This window comes from Megalobrama amblycephala, linkage group LG20 (genome assembly GCF_018812025.1).
Source record: "Megalobrama amblycephala isolate DHTTF-2021 linkage group LG20, ASM1881202v1, whole genome shotgun sequence".
Lineage (NCBI taxonomy): Eukaryota > Metazoa > Chordata > Actinopteri > Cypriniformes > Xenocyprididae > Megalobrama > Megalobrama amblycephala.
This window is the reverse complement of record NC_063063.1, coordinates 11,403,993-11,419,942: the sequence shown is the minus strand read 5'-3', so window position 1 is coordinate 11,419,942 and position 15,950 is coordinate 11,403,993. Positions and strand designations below refer to the sequence as shown.

Sequence of the window (15,950 nt, the reverse complement as noted above, 5' to 3'; positions counted from 1 at the left end):
CGCGGCTTCATCTCAGTCTCCAGTGCCAGCGATGTTGCATGTTCTCATTGGTGTGTCAGCTCCACCTGGGTCTCCATCTCAAGTGGCGTTTCCATCTGCCGTCCCCAGAGTGGCGCCTGTCAAGTCTCCACCATGGCCCCTCCCGCCTTCGATTCCACCCTGGGGCCTCATCATGGCTGCTCTCTGGACCAACCTGGCCCATCCTGCTCCTGGCTCCCCCTTGGCTCCTCCCACTCTCCACTCCCCCACTGTACTGTTTTTGTCAATCAAAAACTCTTCCATGCCTATGTCTTCCTCCAGAGCCCCTGCCTTCCTTCCTCATTTGGACCTTGCATGGCATGAGGGGGGCATGCTGTCAGGGTTCCTATGTGTTCTCCTTAGTTCTTGGTCCGTTCTCGTCTATGTAACATAGTTGTGTTTTCCCCTGAGCTTCTCTTGTGAATTATTATATTAAAGACTACACCCATTTGAGCCATTCGTCTTTACTTCACTACGTTACTTCACTACAGTCACACGTGACAGTATGAAGTGTTTTGGTAGTTTTAGAGCATTCTGAATGTGAAATTAACTGTTGATAAAAATTGGTTAGGAAAACTGTGTAAAGAGTTTCGAAAAGTGACCTAAGTATTAAGAAATAGCAATTGTAAAATAAAACATATAACTGAAGTTTCTTCCTGATTAGCGGTGGATGCTAAAGCTAAGGCAAACACAAACCAGTCTGATGTGCTCTAAATGGCCTTATAGAGGAGATAGATGAATAGAGTCTATATACAATACCTCCAGTTGCTATGGTGATTTGTCTCACTTGGTGTCCATAGAAAGGGAAGTTAAAGGTTAGTGCCACCCGCTAGTGAGGAGTATGATAAAGAAAAATATATAAGAGGAAGAGAGAGAGAGAGAGAGAGAAACAAGAAATGTAGGCAGGGAGTTAAAATGCCATGTAACAACATGATAATAAGCTAAAATAAGATGTTTAGAATAAGATGTGTGTAGTTGTCTCACCGATGCCTGTCGGTGTGTGTTAGACAGGATAGTGTGCACTCTTACAGGTCCTTGATGCACTGAATCAAGATTCACCCAGAGTTCCTGTGTACGTTTGTCACCAGGACCAAAACTGTGCCAGGAGTAGTACCTCTGAGAGTCCTCCTGAAAGACAAATTGAGAAAATATGTGAATGATATGCCCATAAAACATTCGAAATTGGACAATCATTGAATTTTTTTTAAGAAATTGAACGGATTAGGAAGAAGAGGTCAAAAGAATCAAATAAGGACAATGCACTTCAAATAATTTTTTTTAATCAATATTTTTCTCTTGCTTGCCAGTAAAAACATCACAATATCCTAAAAGATTTATGATTTGCTACTTACAGTTTTTCTCAATCAATTTGACAAATTTCTCCAAACTCAGGTCACTGTTCCTAAAACAGTTACCACAGTAATCTGAACACTTAAATTCTGAACACTTAAATTTTCCTTCATTTCATGCAAATTTTAAATCACATGCATCATTTTCTCAAAACACCTGCAAAAAATTCCCAAATGTTTTCACAGTAGTTCATATGTCCAGCCAAAACTTTAATATATCAGGCGAAAACAATTGCAGCTCTTTTTATTGGTTTTACAAAAATCACAATCATTGGACCCACTTTATATTAAGTGGCCTTAACTACTATGTACTTACATTTAAATTAATCATTTGATACAATGCACTTATTGTGTACATACATGTTTTTACATTGTACTTATATCTTAAAAACACCTGCATGTAATTACATCTGTAATTAATTTCTGTAATTACATTTATAATTACACTGTTGACCCATCCCTTAACCCTTACCCCTACCCTTAAACCTACCCATACCACCAAAGCTTTTCCTAACCTTACCCGTATTCCACCTCAATAGCAGCAAAAGTGTTTTGCAATTCAATATGAACCCAATAAGTACATTGTACTTATTTTTTGATGTAAGTACTTAGTAGTTAAGGCCACTTAATATAAAGTGGGACCCAATCATTTGTGCACCATTTTTACAAACATGATGTTTTATTAACGTAGTTCGGGAGGAACAAAGTCAAATAAGCTATCCAATTATCACATCATCTCAATCAGCTGTCAGCAATCAGTAATCAACATATCTACCCAATCAGAATGAGTACAGGCATATATATAACCACAGTCAACTCAACCCATGAATCCTCGACAGTTTTCAGCATCCCTCCACCACCCTGTCTCCTCACACTCACTTGGTTACTCCCTAACCTAAATAGGGGGGTGGGGGTACTCTGTGTTCGGGCCAAATACCGAGCTCGGAGCCCTCTCCCCGGACAGCAGCCAAATACATATACCATTTATTTTATCTGACCTATTTGTAAGTGTGAACTCCTGAAACAACAATCAAAACATAGGTTATATGTTAAAATCTCTGTTGTACTTGGAATGTTCTCAATTAACCCCAAATAAATATCTGCTAAGTTAGTAATACACACAACACAGGAAATTCAAAGGGAGAGAGGAAAAGAGAAGAGGAAGGAGGAGAGGTAGAAGAATAGGGTACAGACGAGTTTCAAATGAAATTAAAGCTGCAAGCAGCGATGAAAGGGCCCTCGCACCCGGGCTCACCGCCACCCTTTGGCATCAGGAAAACAGTGAACAGTGGGTGACATGGATGCAAGTGAGTAAATACAGGAGAAATATAGCCAAGACATTTCAAAGTGCCACACTTCCTGCTGCCAACAGGTGGCGCTTTGACCGTAACCAAATATTGCCATGTAGATGTCCTCAGGCCAGGACTATTATCAAACATGCGAAGTTTGGAGCAGATCGGACATTGTATGCCTGAGTTACTAGAACTTCCTGTTTCTTGGCTTTAATCGCATACATTAGCACTTAGCCAAGTGTTTCATAATTTAACACATTTCTAGTATGTTTGGTACATCATGGCATATTAAAATGTTTTTCTGAGAGTGAACTAAAGTGTAAAGCATACCATTTCCTGTTGCCAGCAGGTGGCACTATGACTAACTGAATATTGGCATATAGCTGTCTTTAGGCCAGGACTCTTATCACACGTGAAGTTTGGAGCAGATCGGACATTGTATGCTTGAGTTACAACAGCTTCATCATTCATGGCGAAACATCAGAATTTGTCAGGCTGCCACGGACACGCCCTTCAACGAAAACACAAGATCTTTGCAATTAAATGTCGCTAAGGCCTTAAGATTAGACTGACCATATATGATGTTGTTATTATTAAATGTCTTTGAGGAGTTAATCACAATGTAAAACATGTCATTTCCTGTTGCTGGCAGGTGGCGCTATGACTGCAACTGAACATTGGCATATAGATATCTTCAGGTCAGGACTCTAATAAAACTTGTGAAGTTTGGGGCAGATCAGACATTGTATGCTTGAGTTACAACAACTTCCTGTTTCATGGCAAAACATCGAAATTTGGCAGGCCGCTACGGCCACACCCTTCAGCGAAAACTCTAGATCTTCACAATTTAACGTCATAAAGGCCTTTAGATTAGACTGACCAAATATGATGTTGATCTGATTAAAGCTCTAGGAGGAGTTTGTTAAAGTACAACGTCTGGAAATGGCAAAAACTGCACAAATTTTGCTGAGAAAATTCAAAATATCTGACTTCCTGTTGGTTTTCAGATTTCACTCCAAGAACAGATTTCACTCCAGACTTTTTTGTAGGTATTGGGCTGTTAGATGTGTGTACCAAATTTCATACCTGTACGTGAAACGTAGTGTCAGGGGCACTTTGTTGAAATTTTTTAGGTGGCGCTATCGAGCCATTTTGCCACACTTAATTCTGAAACCCATATCAGATGTAAATGTTCACCACTTCTGATGCATCTGCAAAGTTTTATGAGTTTTCGAGTATGTTTCGGCCCTCAAAAAAGTGATTCACCTTACATGGCGAAACATCAGACTTTGTCGGTCACCACGGACACGCCCTTCAGCGAAAACTCAAGATCTTTGCAATTTAACATCTCAAAGGCCTTAAGATTAGACTGGCCATATATGATGTGCTTCTGGTTTAATCTCTATGAGGAGTTAATCACAGTGTAAAACATGTCATTTCCTGTTGCCCCCAGGTGGCGCTATGACTGTAACTGAATATTGTTATGAAGATGTCTTCAGGCCAGGACTCTAATAAAACATGTGAAGTTTGGGGCAGATCAGACATCGTATACCTGAGTTACAACAACTTCCTGTTTCATGGCGAAACATCGAACTTTGCCAGGCCGCCACGGACACGCCCTTCAGTGAAAACTCTAGATCTTCGCAATTTAATGTCTCAAAGGCCTTTAGATTAGACAGACCAAATATGATGTTGATCTGATTAAAGCTCTAGGAGGAGTTTGTTAAAGTACAACATGTGGAAATGGCAAAAACTGCCAAAATTTTGTAGAGAAAATTCAAAATATCTCACTTCCTGTTGGGTTTACAAACTTTGCACCCGGGGCTTTTTTGTAGGTATTGGGCTGTTACATCTGTCTACCGAATTTCATAACTGTACGTGAAACGTAGCACGAAGGGCGCTTAATTGAAATTTTGTAGGTGGCGCTATCGAGCCATTTTGCCACACCTAATTCTGAAACCCATATCAGATGTAAATTTTCACCACTTCTGACACGTGTGCAAAGTTTCATGAGTTTTTGAGAACGTTTAGGCCCTCAAAAATGCGATTCATTTTGGAGAAGAATAATAATTGGCTGAGCAATTCCAATAGGGTCCTCACACCATCGGTGCTCGGGCCCTAATAAGAGTTAACCTATTTGCCCATGTCATAAATTATGTTTTTTCCTTGAGAGAAGCTGGACAGATAGTTCGCCCAATATAAGCATTGTGCCACAGTCAATGTCCCTGGACAACAAGTGCTCCAATCCACTGGTGTTGTGGCACACAATGCTGTCTTGGGACCGCGCAACACAGAAAGGCTTCTAAATTGTTTAAACTCCCTCAATGAAATCAACTTTCCATAGGGTGATCAGGAGCAAACTGAGCAAAATTGTGTTGTCCACTTTCACCATTCAGCACCGGTACAAGAGTGGTCTGAGCATCACCCACATTTCGGGATGGTGTTCCTTATAGCATATTCTTCTCTTGGAGATGGAAAGCATATGATCACAGCCCTACCAACCAAGTAAGTCTTCTTCAAGTGATGGAAGAGGCTTGTGGAGAAGTTGAGGCACAAGGATGGATCCAACATTCACTGCTTTTCTTCCCACGATGCATGACTCATGAAAATATATGCTGAGATGTTGATTTGCCAAATTCTTTGGCCAGTTGTAAATGAGAGGCAAGATCTATAAAGTTTGTTGATTCAATGATTACACTACATTTACTTATTTATTTACTTACTCATTTATTTTTTGCTAAAACTCATTGTTATACAACTAACTTGTCATTAAAGAACTTTGAAGAACATGATTAAAGAAGAACATGATTAACGAAGAACATGATTAAAGAACAAGAAAAACATGTATTTTCATTCATGTATTTGTGTATCTACAGCTGAATTTGTTATCAAATCAACAGAGAACACACTTGTAGTTTTGTTGTTAATATTTATTTTTGATAAATTCATTAATAGAGAAAACTGCAGAGCTTCATTATGCAGTGACTACTGAACGTCTCGGTTACAAAGGTAACCCTCGTTCCCTGAAGGAGGGAACGGAGACGTATGTCGGACAGACCGACGAATAGGAATCTCGCTAGAGAGGCCAATCTACTTCGAGTGTAACTACAATGAGCCAATGCACATTGGCATGCAATCATATGTATTAGCTGCTCGCCTCGCAGCGCGGGTATATAATGAGCAGCAGGTGCGTTGCATCTTCAGGTTTTCTCTGAGGAGCCGAACCAAGCAGGCGGCAGCATCAGCAGGACAACGACTGTGGCGATAGGACGTACGTCTCTGTTCCCTCCTTCAGGGAACGAGGGTTACCTTTGTAACCATGACGTTCCCATTCAGTCGGTCACGTTCGACGTACGTCGGACAGACCGACGAATAGGAATCCCTACCAAAGCGCCACAGTAGCTGCCCTTTTCCAGCGCTGTGTTGTAAGCCACCTGAGCCCCCTTGCCTAAGGATGGTGGGACAGGGCTAACACACAGAGAGGGTCGATCACTGCTGTTCCCAAACCCATTCAGTGAGACTATTGGATAACGCTGGGAAAGTGTAACCATTCGTTAGGAAAGGAACGCTGCGGAAGCCACATCCTTCCCTGAAGGAGTTATGTGGAGGAGTACATATGGACTATAACATATGGTTGTACAACTCGATGAGAGATGGGTTCTCCCAGAGGGAAAGACACGGGCTTCGTTTAGGAGCAACCGTGGAAAAACCATATGGGATCCCCGTAGGGTCACACATATGGAACCCAGCCTAAATCCGGTTCTCAAGGATGCAACGGAGTATAGGCCTGGCGCCACGTCGGCTGCCGAAGGGTAACCGGAGGACTCAACAGGGTCTGCCCGTAGGGACTCTCTGGAGAAAAAGAGCGCATGTAGCGCAGCAAGCCGACACTAAGCCGGGGCCTCTCCGTGCCTCTGACCTGAGGCGAGAACACGGGAGGAGACCGGCTCAACACGAATGCTATAGTATATAGCGAACGTGTTAGGTGTCGCCCAGCCCGCAGCTCTACAAATGTCTGTTAGCGAGGCGCCACGAGCCAGCGCCCAGGAGGATGCTACACCTCTCATGGAGTGAGCATGCAACCTGAGCGGGCAGGGCACGCCCTGAGCTTGGTAAGCCAGGGCGATGGCATCCACTATCCAGTGGGCCATCCTCTGCTTGGAGACAGCCTTTCCCTACTGCTGGCCTCCGTAACAGACAAAGAGCTGGTCTGAGGTCCTGAAGCTTTGAGTTCTGTCTATGTACAGTCGCAAAGCGCAGACTGGACAGAGCAAAGCCAGGGCTGGGTCTGCCTCCTCCGAGGGCAGCGCTTGCAGGCTCACTACCTGGTCCCTGAAGGGAGTGGTAGGAACCTTGGGCACATAGCCAGGCCGGGGTCTCAGTACCACGTGGCTGTCACCCGGCCCGAACTCCAGGCACGATTCGTCAACCGAAAATGACTGCAGGTCCCCTACCCTCTTGATGGAGGCCAATGCAACCAGCAGCAAAGTCTTCAGAGACAGAATCTTTAAGTCTGCTGATTGCAAGGGCTCAAAGGGAGCAATCTGAAGTGCTCGAAGCACCAAAGCGAGGTCCCAAGAGGGTATGGAGGGAGGTCGAGGAGGATTTAACCGTCTCGCCCCCCTAAGGAACCTGATGACCAGGCTGTGCTGACCAACAGTTTTGCCATCTATGTGGTCGTGGTAAGCGGAGATAGCAGCAGTGTGGACTTTGAGGGTGGAGGGGGACAGCCTACGCTCCAACCCTTGCTGCAAGAAGGACAGCACGACTCTGATCGAGCATCTTCGGGGGTCTTCTCGGCAAGAAGAACACCACTCGACGAACAGGTTCCAATTCGAGGCGTAAGCACGTCTTGTAGACGGTGCACGTGCCGAAGTGATGGTGTTAAGTACCTCAGGGGGTAAGTCACCTAGAACCTCCGCGTCCCGTCCAGGGACCAGACATGGAGTTTCCAGAGGTCTGGACGCGGGTGCCAAAGAGTGCCCCGTCTCTAAGAAAGAAGGTCCTTCCTCAGAGGAATGGGCCAGGGAGGGGCTGTCGCGAGGAGTGAGAGTTCTGGGAACCAGGTCCGGTTGGGCCAATAGGGCGCAACTAACAGGACCCGCTCCTCGTCCTCCCTGACTTTGCACAGTGTCTGTGCAAGTAGGCTCACTGGGGGAAACGCATATTTGCGCAGGCCCCGGGGCCAGCTGTGTGCCAGTGCATCTGTCCCAAGTGTCCGCCCGGTCAGAGAGTAAAACAACTGGCAGTGAGAGGTTTCTGGTGAGGCAAACAGGTCTACCTGATCCTCTCCGAACTCTCTCCAGCTCGTGAGAGCTCGTCGGATACTGTGTTTTCAATTCATACTTGCAGCCGGAGGGCGCTCTGTGCACATTTAGTCCACAAATTACTCTAATGAAGAACAGGCATACCATGTGACATTCCAGGAACTAACAGAGGCTTCCAGAGATCGCTATAATCATGGCTATAACATGCAGACAAACACTTTTTAAGATAATGAATACACGATTGTGATGATGTATACATGTATTGCCTCAGAATTTGCATCTGAGGGCGTGTTATTTGAATTAGTGAATAATGAGCTGACTCACAAATGTCTGACATGTCTCTATTTTCATACAGATTACATAAACAGAGAATTTTTGTTTTCAATTTGACTTACACGATTTAAAACCTGAAATTTCAACATTTCTTTAGACATAAGTCTCATTTTTGTGTCATTAGTATTGACTAAATTACAGTTCATTTTCTGAGAACTATCAGATTGGACTTCGCATCATGTTAGTTTTCTGTATTTTAAAAAAGCACAACATTTTGTTTTTACTATGAGTGTACCCAAATAAAAGAAGACATTCTATAGTTTCAATTGATATACTACTTATGTCTCTATGACAAAAAATTAGTATTTTAAATCTGTTTTGCTGTAATGTGAAAAAAATCCTGCAAAACGGCGTGTTTCCAGACTCCAGAGTGTTAAAATAAGAAAACATGTCAGAATCCTGCATTATAATGCATTACAATTGTCCCAAATCCTTGTTAATGTACATGAATGCATTTTTAAAGTTTTAAAGTTATTTTAAGTTAAAATTTTTTTTTGTTTGTTTGTTTTTTTGTGTTTTTTTGGGGGGGGTGACATGCACAAGTGTAAAGACTCATAACTCCAAAACTATAGCAAGGAGAGTCAAAAGGTAGGTATCGTTTGTTAGGAATCTTAAATTTTTTAGAAGAAAAAAAATTGATTGCATTAGGACATTCTCTTGTATATATATATATATATGTCACAGTCACCGTCTGTTTCACCTTCCCCGGACTCCACTTCCCATAATCCCTTCTGTTCCACACCTGCACCCAGTCAGCTCGTCATCTCATTCATCATGGATTCCCTACACCTGCACATCCTCATCAGCACTCCCTTTAAAGACTCACTTCTCCTGCACTCATTTATCTGTCATCGTCTATGTTAAGTTGGTTGTTCTGTTCCTGCTCCTGTGTTTCATGTGATAGTATTGTGAATAAACCTTCGTTGCTGCAATTAGACTCCACAACAGAGCCCGCTCCAGCTCACGAGTCAGCTCCAGACTCAGTCCTCCACGAGCCCACTTCAGTCCTCCACGAACTTGCTCCAGCCCTCCACGAGCCCGCTCCAGTCTTCCACGAACCCGCTCCAGGCTCCGTTCCAGCCCACGGCCCTTTTCAAGAATCCCTGTGAGCCAAAACACCCAGAGTCTCACCCAAGTATTTTTTTTTGGTGGCCGAGCCTGGGGTCTGGGCCAAGGCTACAGGACCAAAGGAGCCTGACCCGCCATGGCGTCCTGAGTGGCCAGCACTGCCTTGGCATCCCGAGTGGCCAGCACTGCCTTGGCATCCCGAGTGGCCGGCACTGCCTTGGCATCCCCAGTGGCCAGCACTGCCATGGCGTCCCGACTGGTCAGCACCTCCAGGGCCTCCCGACTGGTCAGCACCTCCAGGGTCTCTCGACTGGTCAGCACCTCCATGGCCTCTCGACTGGTCAGCACCCCCATGGCCTCCCAACTGGTCCGCACCCCCATGGCTTCCCAAGCTGCCAGATCCACCATGGCACCCCGGTCAGCCCGGAGTAATCTCACAGTCACCGTCTGTTTCACCTTCCCCGGACTCCACTTCCCATAATCCCTTCTGTTCCACACCTGCACCCAGTCAGCTCGTCATCTCATTCATCATGGATTCCCTACACCTGCACATCCTCATCAGCACTCCCTTTAAAAACTCACTCCTCCTGCACTCATTTGTCTGTCCTTGTCTATGTTAAGTTGGTTGTTCTGTTCCTGCTCCTGTGTGATAGTACTGTGAATAAACCTTTGTTGTTGTTCAGGTATATCCAGCATCCTCTCCTTGTTTGCAACCGACCCTGACACACATATATATACACTTTTACATATCTTTCTTATTTGAAATGCAATAACTCAGGAAGGAAATCATTTAGGAGGATAATTCTTTTGGTGAAGTTCCCCTACAAGTGAGCTACATCTAGATCAAATTTTGTGGTGATAGCATAAAGTAATCAAAAGTTACAGCATTAAAATGAGTCCAAAACCAACATAATCCAAAGCGTTAATCATGTTGATTTTAGACTCATTTTAATTGGGAGCATCCAATGTAAGTAATTATGTCCCATTTTCTACGATCTGTGCATGTTTCAAAAAATTATAAGCAAAACATGTCATGTGAAAGCTACATTTGATTTTAGTTAGTGCCTGTTTGCTTATGGGGTGTTATGTGTTGTACCTCTGTGAAGAATATCTCGTGATTGACGCATTGGATTATGATTTTGGACTCATTTTAATCATGAGAACCTGGTAGAGTGGAAGGCAATGGTATTAGTGGAAAGAGCAAGAGAAGGAGGAGAGGTAGAATAATAGGGTACAGACAGATTCAAATGAAATAAGAACTAGCCTAATTGCCCATGTCATAAATTATGTTTTTTCCTTGAGAGAAGCTGGACAGATAATTCTGCCCAATATAAGCATTGTGCCACAGTCAATGTCCCTGGACAACAAGTGCTCCAATCCACTGGTGTTGTGGCACACAAAGCTGTCTTGGGACCGCACAACACAGAAAGGCTTCTAAATTGTTTAAACTCCCTCAATGAAATCAACTTTCCATATGTGGGTGGGTTCTCATACCAACTAACATGTAAATAGTATAATATAAATGGTTTTCTATAATTACAGGTTTTTCCAAACAAATGTAAGGAACAAGCAGAGTGGCGTACAAACAATGACTGTGGCAATGACTCACAGACCTCCTCCACTATTTTTAAATCAATCTTTCAGACCTTATATTGGCCAATTTCCCCAATTCAACTAGGGTTGAGTGCATGGCTTTAAAGAGATGGCTTATCTTTGTACATCCTGCCTCTCTCAGTGCTGAACGTAAACTGCCAGACTTTAATGACCTCACACAAATAAAGTCATTATTAAAAAGTGGCTCTTCAAAAAGAGAAACATGCTAGGTAAGGCATTTAAATCTCCTGATACCTTCAAAATCTGCCGTGCATGTATGACTGAATCATAAAAAGATGTTTTTAACAAAAAAAGTTGCAGTAACACTTTAGTATAGGAAACTATTAACTATGACTTTTCCCTCAATAAACTCCTAATTTGCTGCTTAATAATAGTTAGTAAGGTAGTTGTTAAGATTAGGTATTAGGTAGGATTAAGAATGTAGAATAAGGTCATGCAGAATAAGGCGTTAATATGTGCTTAATAAGTACTAATAAATAGCCAATATTCTAGTAATATGCATGCTAATAAGCAACTAGTTAAAAGACCCTAAAATAAAGTGTTACCAAATCTGCTTGCTGTAACCCAGCCTTCCTGCCTTCTGTAGAAGCAATTCTGTAGTTTCATGCCATCTCAACCCATTTCCATATAAAAAATTGTGCAGTTTTCACTCTAAAAGTCACAATATGTGAAGATAAATCAACAAGTTCCTGGCCCCCCTCATAAAGAGGAAGATAAAGGACTGCAGCTCTCACCCAATGACACCCTGACCAAAAAAAATCTAACATTTTCTTCTGTAAACTTTGAATCAAAGCCTTTGGTGGATTTAAAACCATAAATTTGTGCCAAAGCATGGAAGCAACCACATTATTGATGACTAAAACACGTTCTCTATATGACATCTGGGGCAGCAACCATTTCCATTTAGACATTTTTACACACACCTTCTCCATTATTCCTTCCCAGTTCTTTTCTTGATATTGTTGTGTAAAAAAAAAAAAAAACACTAATATTTTTAATGCATTATTTCCCCATTTCAAACCTCCAGGTAAACAAGACACTTTCCAACTTGCAAAGCCTCACTTTTATCCCAATTAACTTTTGATGAGGAAGCCTTCTCATAACACTTAAAAGCCTTTACAATTGTACATACATCATCATCATTTTTAATAAATTAATTAATATCATCAGCATATGCTGATAAAACTAAAGGAGAGTCAAATTTACTGCCTGGTAAATTTAAACCAGTCAAGTGATGTCTTAGGAAACATAAAAGTGGTTCAATAGCTAATGAATACAGCTGTCTAGAAACAGGACAACCTTGCCTTATTCCTCTTTCTACTTGTATTGGTCGACTAAGCCCCTTCCCCACTTTAACCAAACATGAAGCTCTGTTATAAAGGAGACTTACCCAGGCTATAAACCTCTCTCCAAAACCAAAGGCTTTTAAGACAGAAAACAAAAAAGTTTGATCGACTCTGTCAAAGGCTTTCTCTTGATCCAGGGATAAAATTCCAACATTCTGATCACAGACTTTACACACATCTAAAATATTTCTTATTAAAAATAAATTACCCATTATGGTCCAATCTGGGATACAATAGGTCAGATCCATTTGCACAAGTAAACCAATATAAGGCTTCAGCCTATTAGACAGAGCTCTAGAAAGCACTTTATATTCAGTACATAAAAGCGATTTGAAAGCGGTACATACAAATCTCCTTTTTAAGGAATTAATGTTAAAACAGCTCTTGAACGGGAGGTTGGAAGTAAATTGTCTTTAAAAGAGCTCACCAGGACCTCATGTACATCAGGTCCTATAATGCCCCAAAAATGTTTATAAAAGTCTATACTAAGTCCATCTATTCCAGGTGAGCGCACTGAGGTCAGCTGATTAACAGCTATAGTGAGTTCCTCCAAGCTTATTTCTTTGTCTAGCTTCATTTTGTTCAGTTCCACTAAGCTTAGGAAGATCCTCTAAAAGTTATTGAGCACATTCCTGATCACATTGTTCCTTTCCATACAATTTTGTATAAAAAGCATTGACACATCTCCTCATTTCCCCTCCATCTGTTGTTACATGCCCATCTGGACATCTCAGACATGTCATGCGCTGATCTTTCACATGAGTTTTTTCCAAATTGAAAAAAAAGTACTTGAGGCATCCATGTCTTTTACCTGAATGTATTGTGACCTCACCAGGGCTCCTTTTACTTTTTCTTGCAGTAAGGAACTCAACTCCACTATTTTTGTTTTCAATGCGTCATTATTCTCAGCATTCCCATCATTTAAAAATCCATTTTCAATTTTTCTTATGGCCTCCTCAACCTCCTGTATGGCCTATTTTAACATATCAGAAGAAAAAGAAGTATATTGTTGACAAAAAAAATCTGATTTGAGCCTTTCCAACTTCCCACCACTTATTTAACTCCCTCGGGTTGGCGGTCACGCCGGCGATACCACCTCAGTTTTTTTCTTACCAGTGTGAAAGAGACTCAAAATACTCTGTCAATGTTGCACATACAATTAAGAGTTATACACCATTTTAATCTGTGGAATATCTTCTTTTATTTGTGTACACTCAGAGAAAAACAAAATGATGTTCTTTTTGCAAAATAAAGAAAACTAACATGATGTGTGATCTCTCGTCTCCCTCTGAACGAAGTCCAATCTGAGAGTACTCAGAAAATGAACTGTAACTTAGTGAATACTAATCACAAAAAAATTAGACTTATGTCTAAAGAAACGTTGAAATGTCAGGTTTTAAATCGTGTAAGTCAAATCGAAAACAAAAATTCTCTGTTTATGTAATCTGTATGAAAAGAGACACATGTCAGACGCCCGTGATTCAGCTCATTATCCGCTAATGTGGCCTCGCCCACGGAGGGAGCGATATTCAGACGCAAATTCTGAGGCAATACATGTATACAGTGGGTACAGAAAGTATTCAGACCCCCTTAAATTTTTCACTCTTTGTTATATTGCAGCCATTTGCTAAAATCATTTAAGTTCATTTTTATTCCTCATTAATGTACACACAGCACCCCATATTGACAGAAAAACACAGAATTGTTGACATTTTTGCAGATTTATTAAAAAGAAAAACTGAAATATCACATGGTCCTAAGTATTCAGACCCTTTGCTCAGTATTTAGTAGAAGCACCCTTTTGATCTAATACAGCCATGAGTCTTTTTGGGAAAGATGCAACAAGTTTTTCACACCTGGATTTGGGGATCCTCTGCCATTCCTCCTTGCAGATCCTCTCCAGTTCTGTCAGGTTGGATGGTAAACGTTGGTGGACAGCCATTTTTAGGTCTCTCCAGAGATGCTCAATTGGGTTTAAGTCAGGGCTCTGGCTGGGCCATTCAAGAACAGTCACGGAGTTGTTGTTAAGCCACTCCTTTGTTATTTTAGCTGTGTGCTTAGGGTCATTGTCTTGTTGGAAGGTAAACCTTCGGCCCAGTCTGAGGTCCTGAGCACTCTGGAGAAGGTTTTCGTCCAGGATATCCCTGTACTTGGCCACATTCATCTTTCCCTCGATTGCAACCAGTCGTCCTGTCCCTGCAGCTGAAAAACACCCCCACAGCAGGATGCTGTCACCACCATGCTTCACTGTTGGGACTGTATTGGACAGGTGATGTGCAGTGCCTGGTTTTCTCCACACATACCGCTTGGAATTAAGGCCAAAAAGTTTTATCTTGGTCTCATCAGACCAGAGAATCTTATTTCTCACCATCTTGGCAAACTCCATGCAGGCTTTTATGTGTCTTGCACTGTGGAGAGGCTTTCGTCAGGCCACTCTGCCATAAAGCCCCGACTGGTGGAGGGCTGCAGTGATGGTTGACTTTCTACAACTTTCTCCCATCTCCCGACTGCATCTCTGGAGCACAGCCACAGTGATCTTTGGGTTCTTCTTTACCTCTCTCACCAAGGCTCTTCTCCCCCGATAGCTCAGTTTGGCCGGATGGCCAGCTCTAGGAAGGGTTCTGGTCGTCCCAAACGTCTTCCATGTAAGGATTATGGAGGCCACTGTGCTCTTTGGAACCTTAAGTGCAGCAGGAATTTTTTTGTAACCTTGGCCAGATCTGTGCCTTGCCACAATTCTGTCTCTGAGCTCTTCAGGCAGTTCCTTTGACCTCATGATTCTCATTTGCTCTGACATGCACTGTGAGCTGTAAGGTCTTATATAGACAGGTGTGTGGCTTTCCTAATCAAGTCCAATCAGTATAATCAAACACAGCTGGACTCAAATGAAGGTGTAGAACCATCTCAAGGATGATCAGAAGAAATGGACAGCACCTGAGTTAAATATATGAGTGTCACAGCAAAGGGTCTGAATACTTAGGACCATGTGATATTTCAGTTTTTCTTTTTTAATAAATCTGCAAAAATGTCAACAATTCTGTGTTTTTCTGTCAATGCTGTGTGTACATTAATGAGGGGAAAAAAATGAACTTAAATGATTTTAGCAAATGGCTGCAATATAACAAAGAGTGAAAAATTTAAGGGGGTCTGAATACTTTCTGTACCCACTGTACATCGTCTCAATCGTGTATTTATTGTCTTGAAAAGTGTTTATCTGGATGTTATAGTGATCTCTGGCCTCTGTTAGTTCCTGGAATATCGCATGGTGTCTGTTCTTCTTTAGGAGGCATTTGTGGACTAAAGGTGCACAGAGCGCCGTCCGGCTGCAAGTATGAATTGAAAACACAGTATCCAGCGCTCACAGTGATGACAATAAATATTGAATAAATATTACTCCTCTGTATAGAAAATTGATATAAAAATATGAGAATCCATTAATATTTCTCCAAATGTGCATGCTTTTAAGCTAAAAGGCTATATGAAATGCCATAGAGGTAACATAATTGTTCAGACATTTTGCATCACAGAAATACATTATATTTTAAAGTATATAATAGAATACCATTATTTTAAATTGTAATAATATTTCACAGTATTGTTGTTTTTTCTGTATGTTTGATATACACCATGATGAGCTTGAGATATGATCACAGAGGGTTTTTT

General features: G+C 41.9%; 1 protein-coding gene across 2 annotated transcripts in view; it reads right to left on the bottom strand.

Moving 5' to 3' along the window:
- plxdc1 (plexin domain containing 1) overlaps positions 1-15,950 on the bottom strand; it is a 448,642-nt gene that overhangs the window by 293,836 nt on the left and 138,856 nt on the right. For both annotated transcript variants that reach the window (XM_048171697.1, XM_048171698.1), the window contains exons 3-4: positions 1,003-1,146; positions 778-847 (exon numbers count right to left, since the gene is read on the bottom strand). In XM_048171697.1, the coding sequence (XP_048027654.1) occupies positions 778-847; positions 1,003-1,146 (214 nt within the window). The remainder of the gene's footprint in view (positions 1-777; positions 848-1,002; positions 1,147-15,950) is intronic.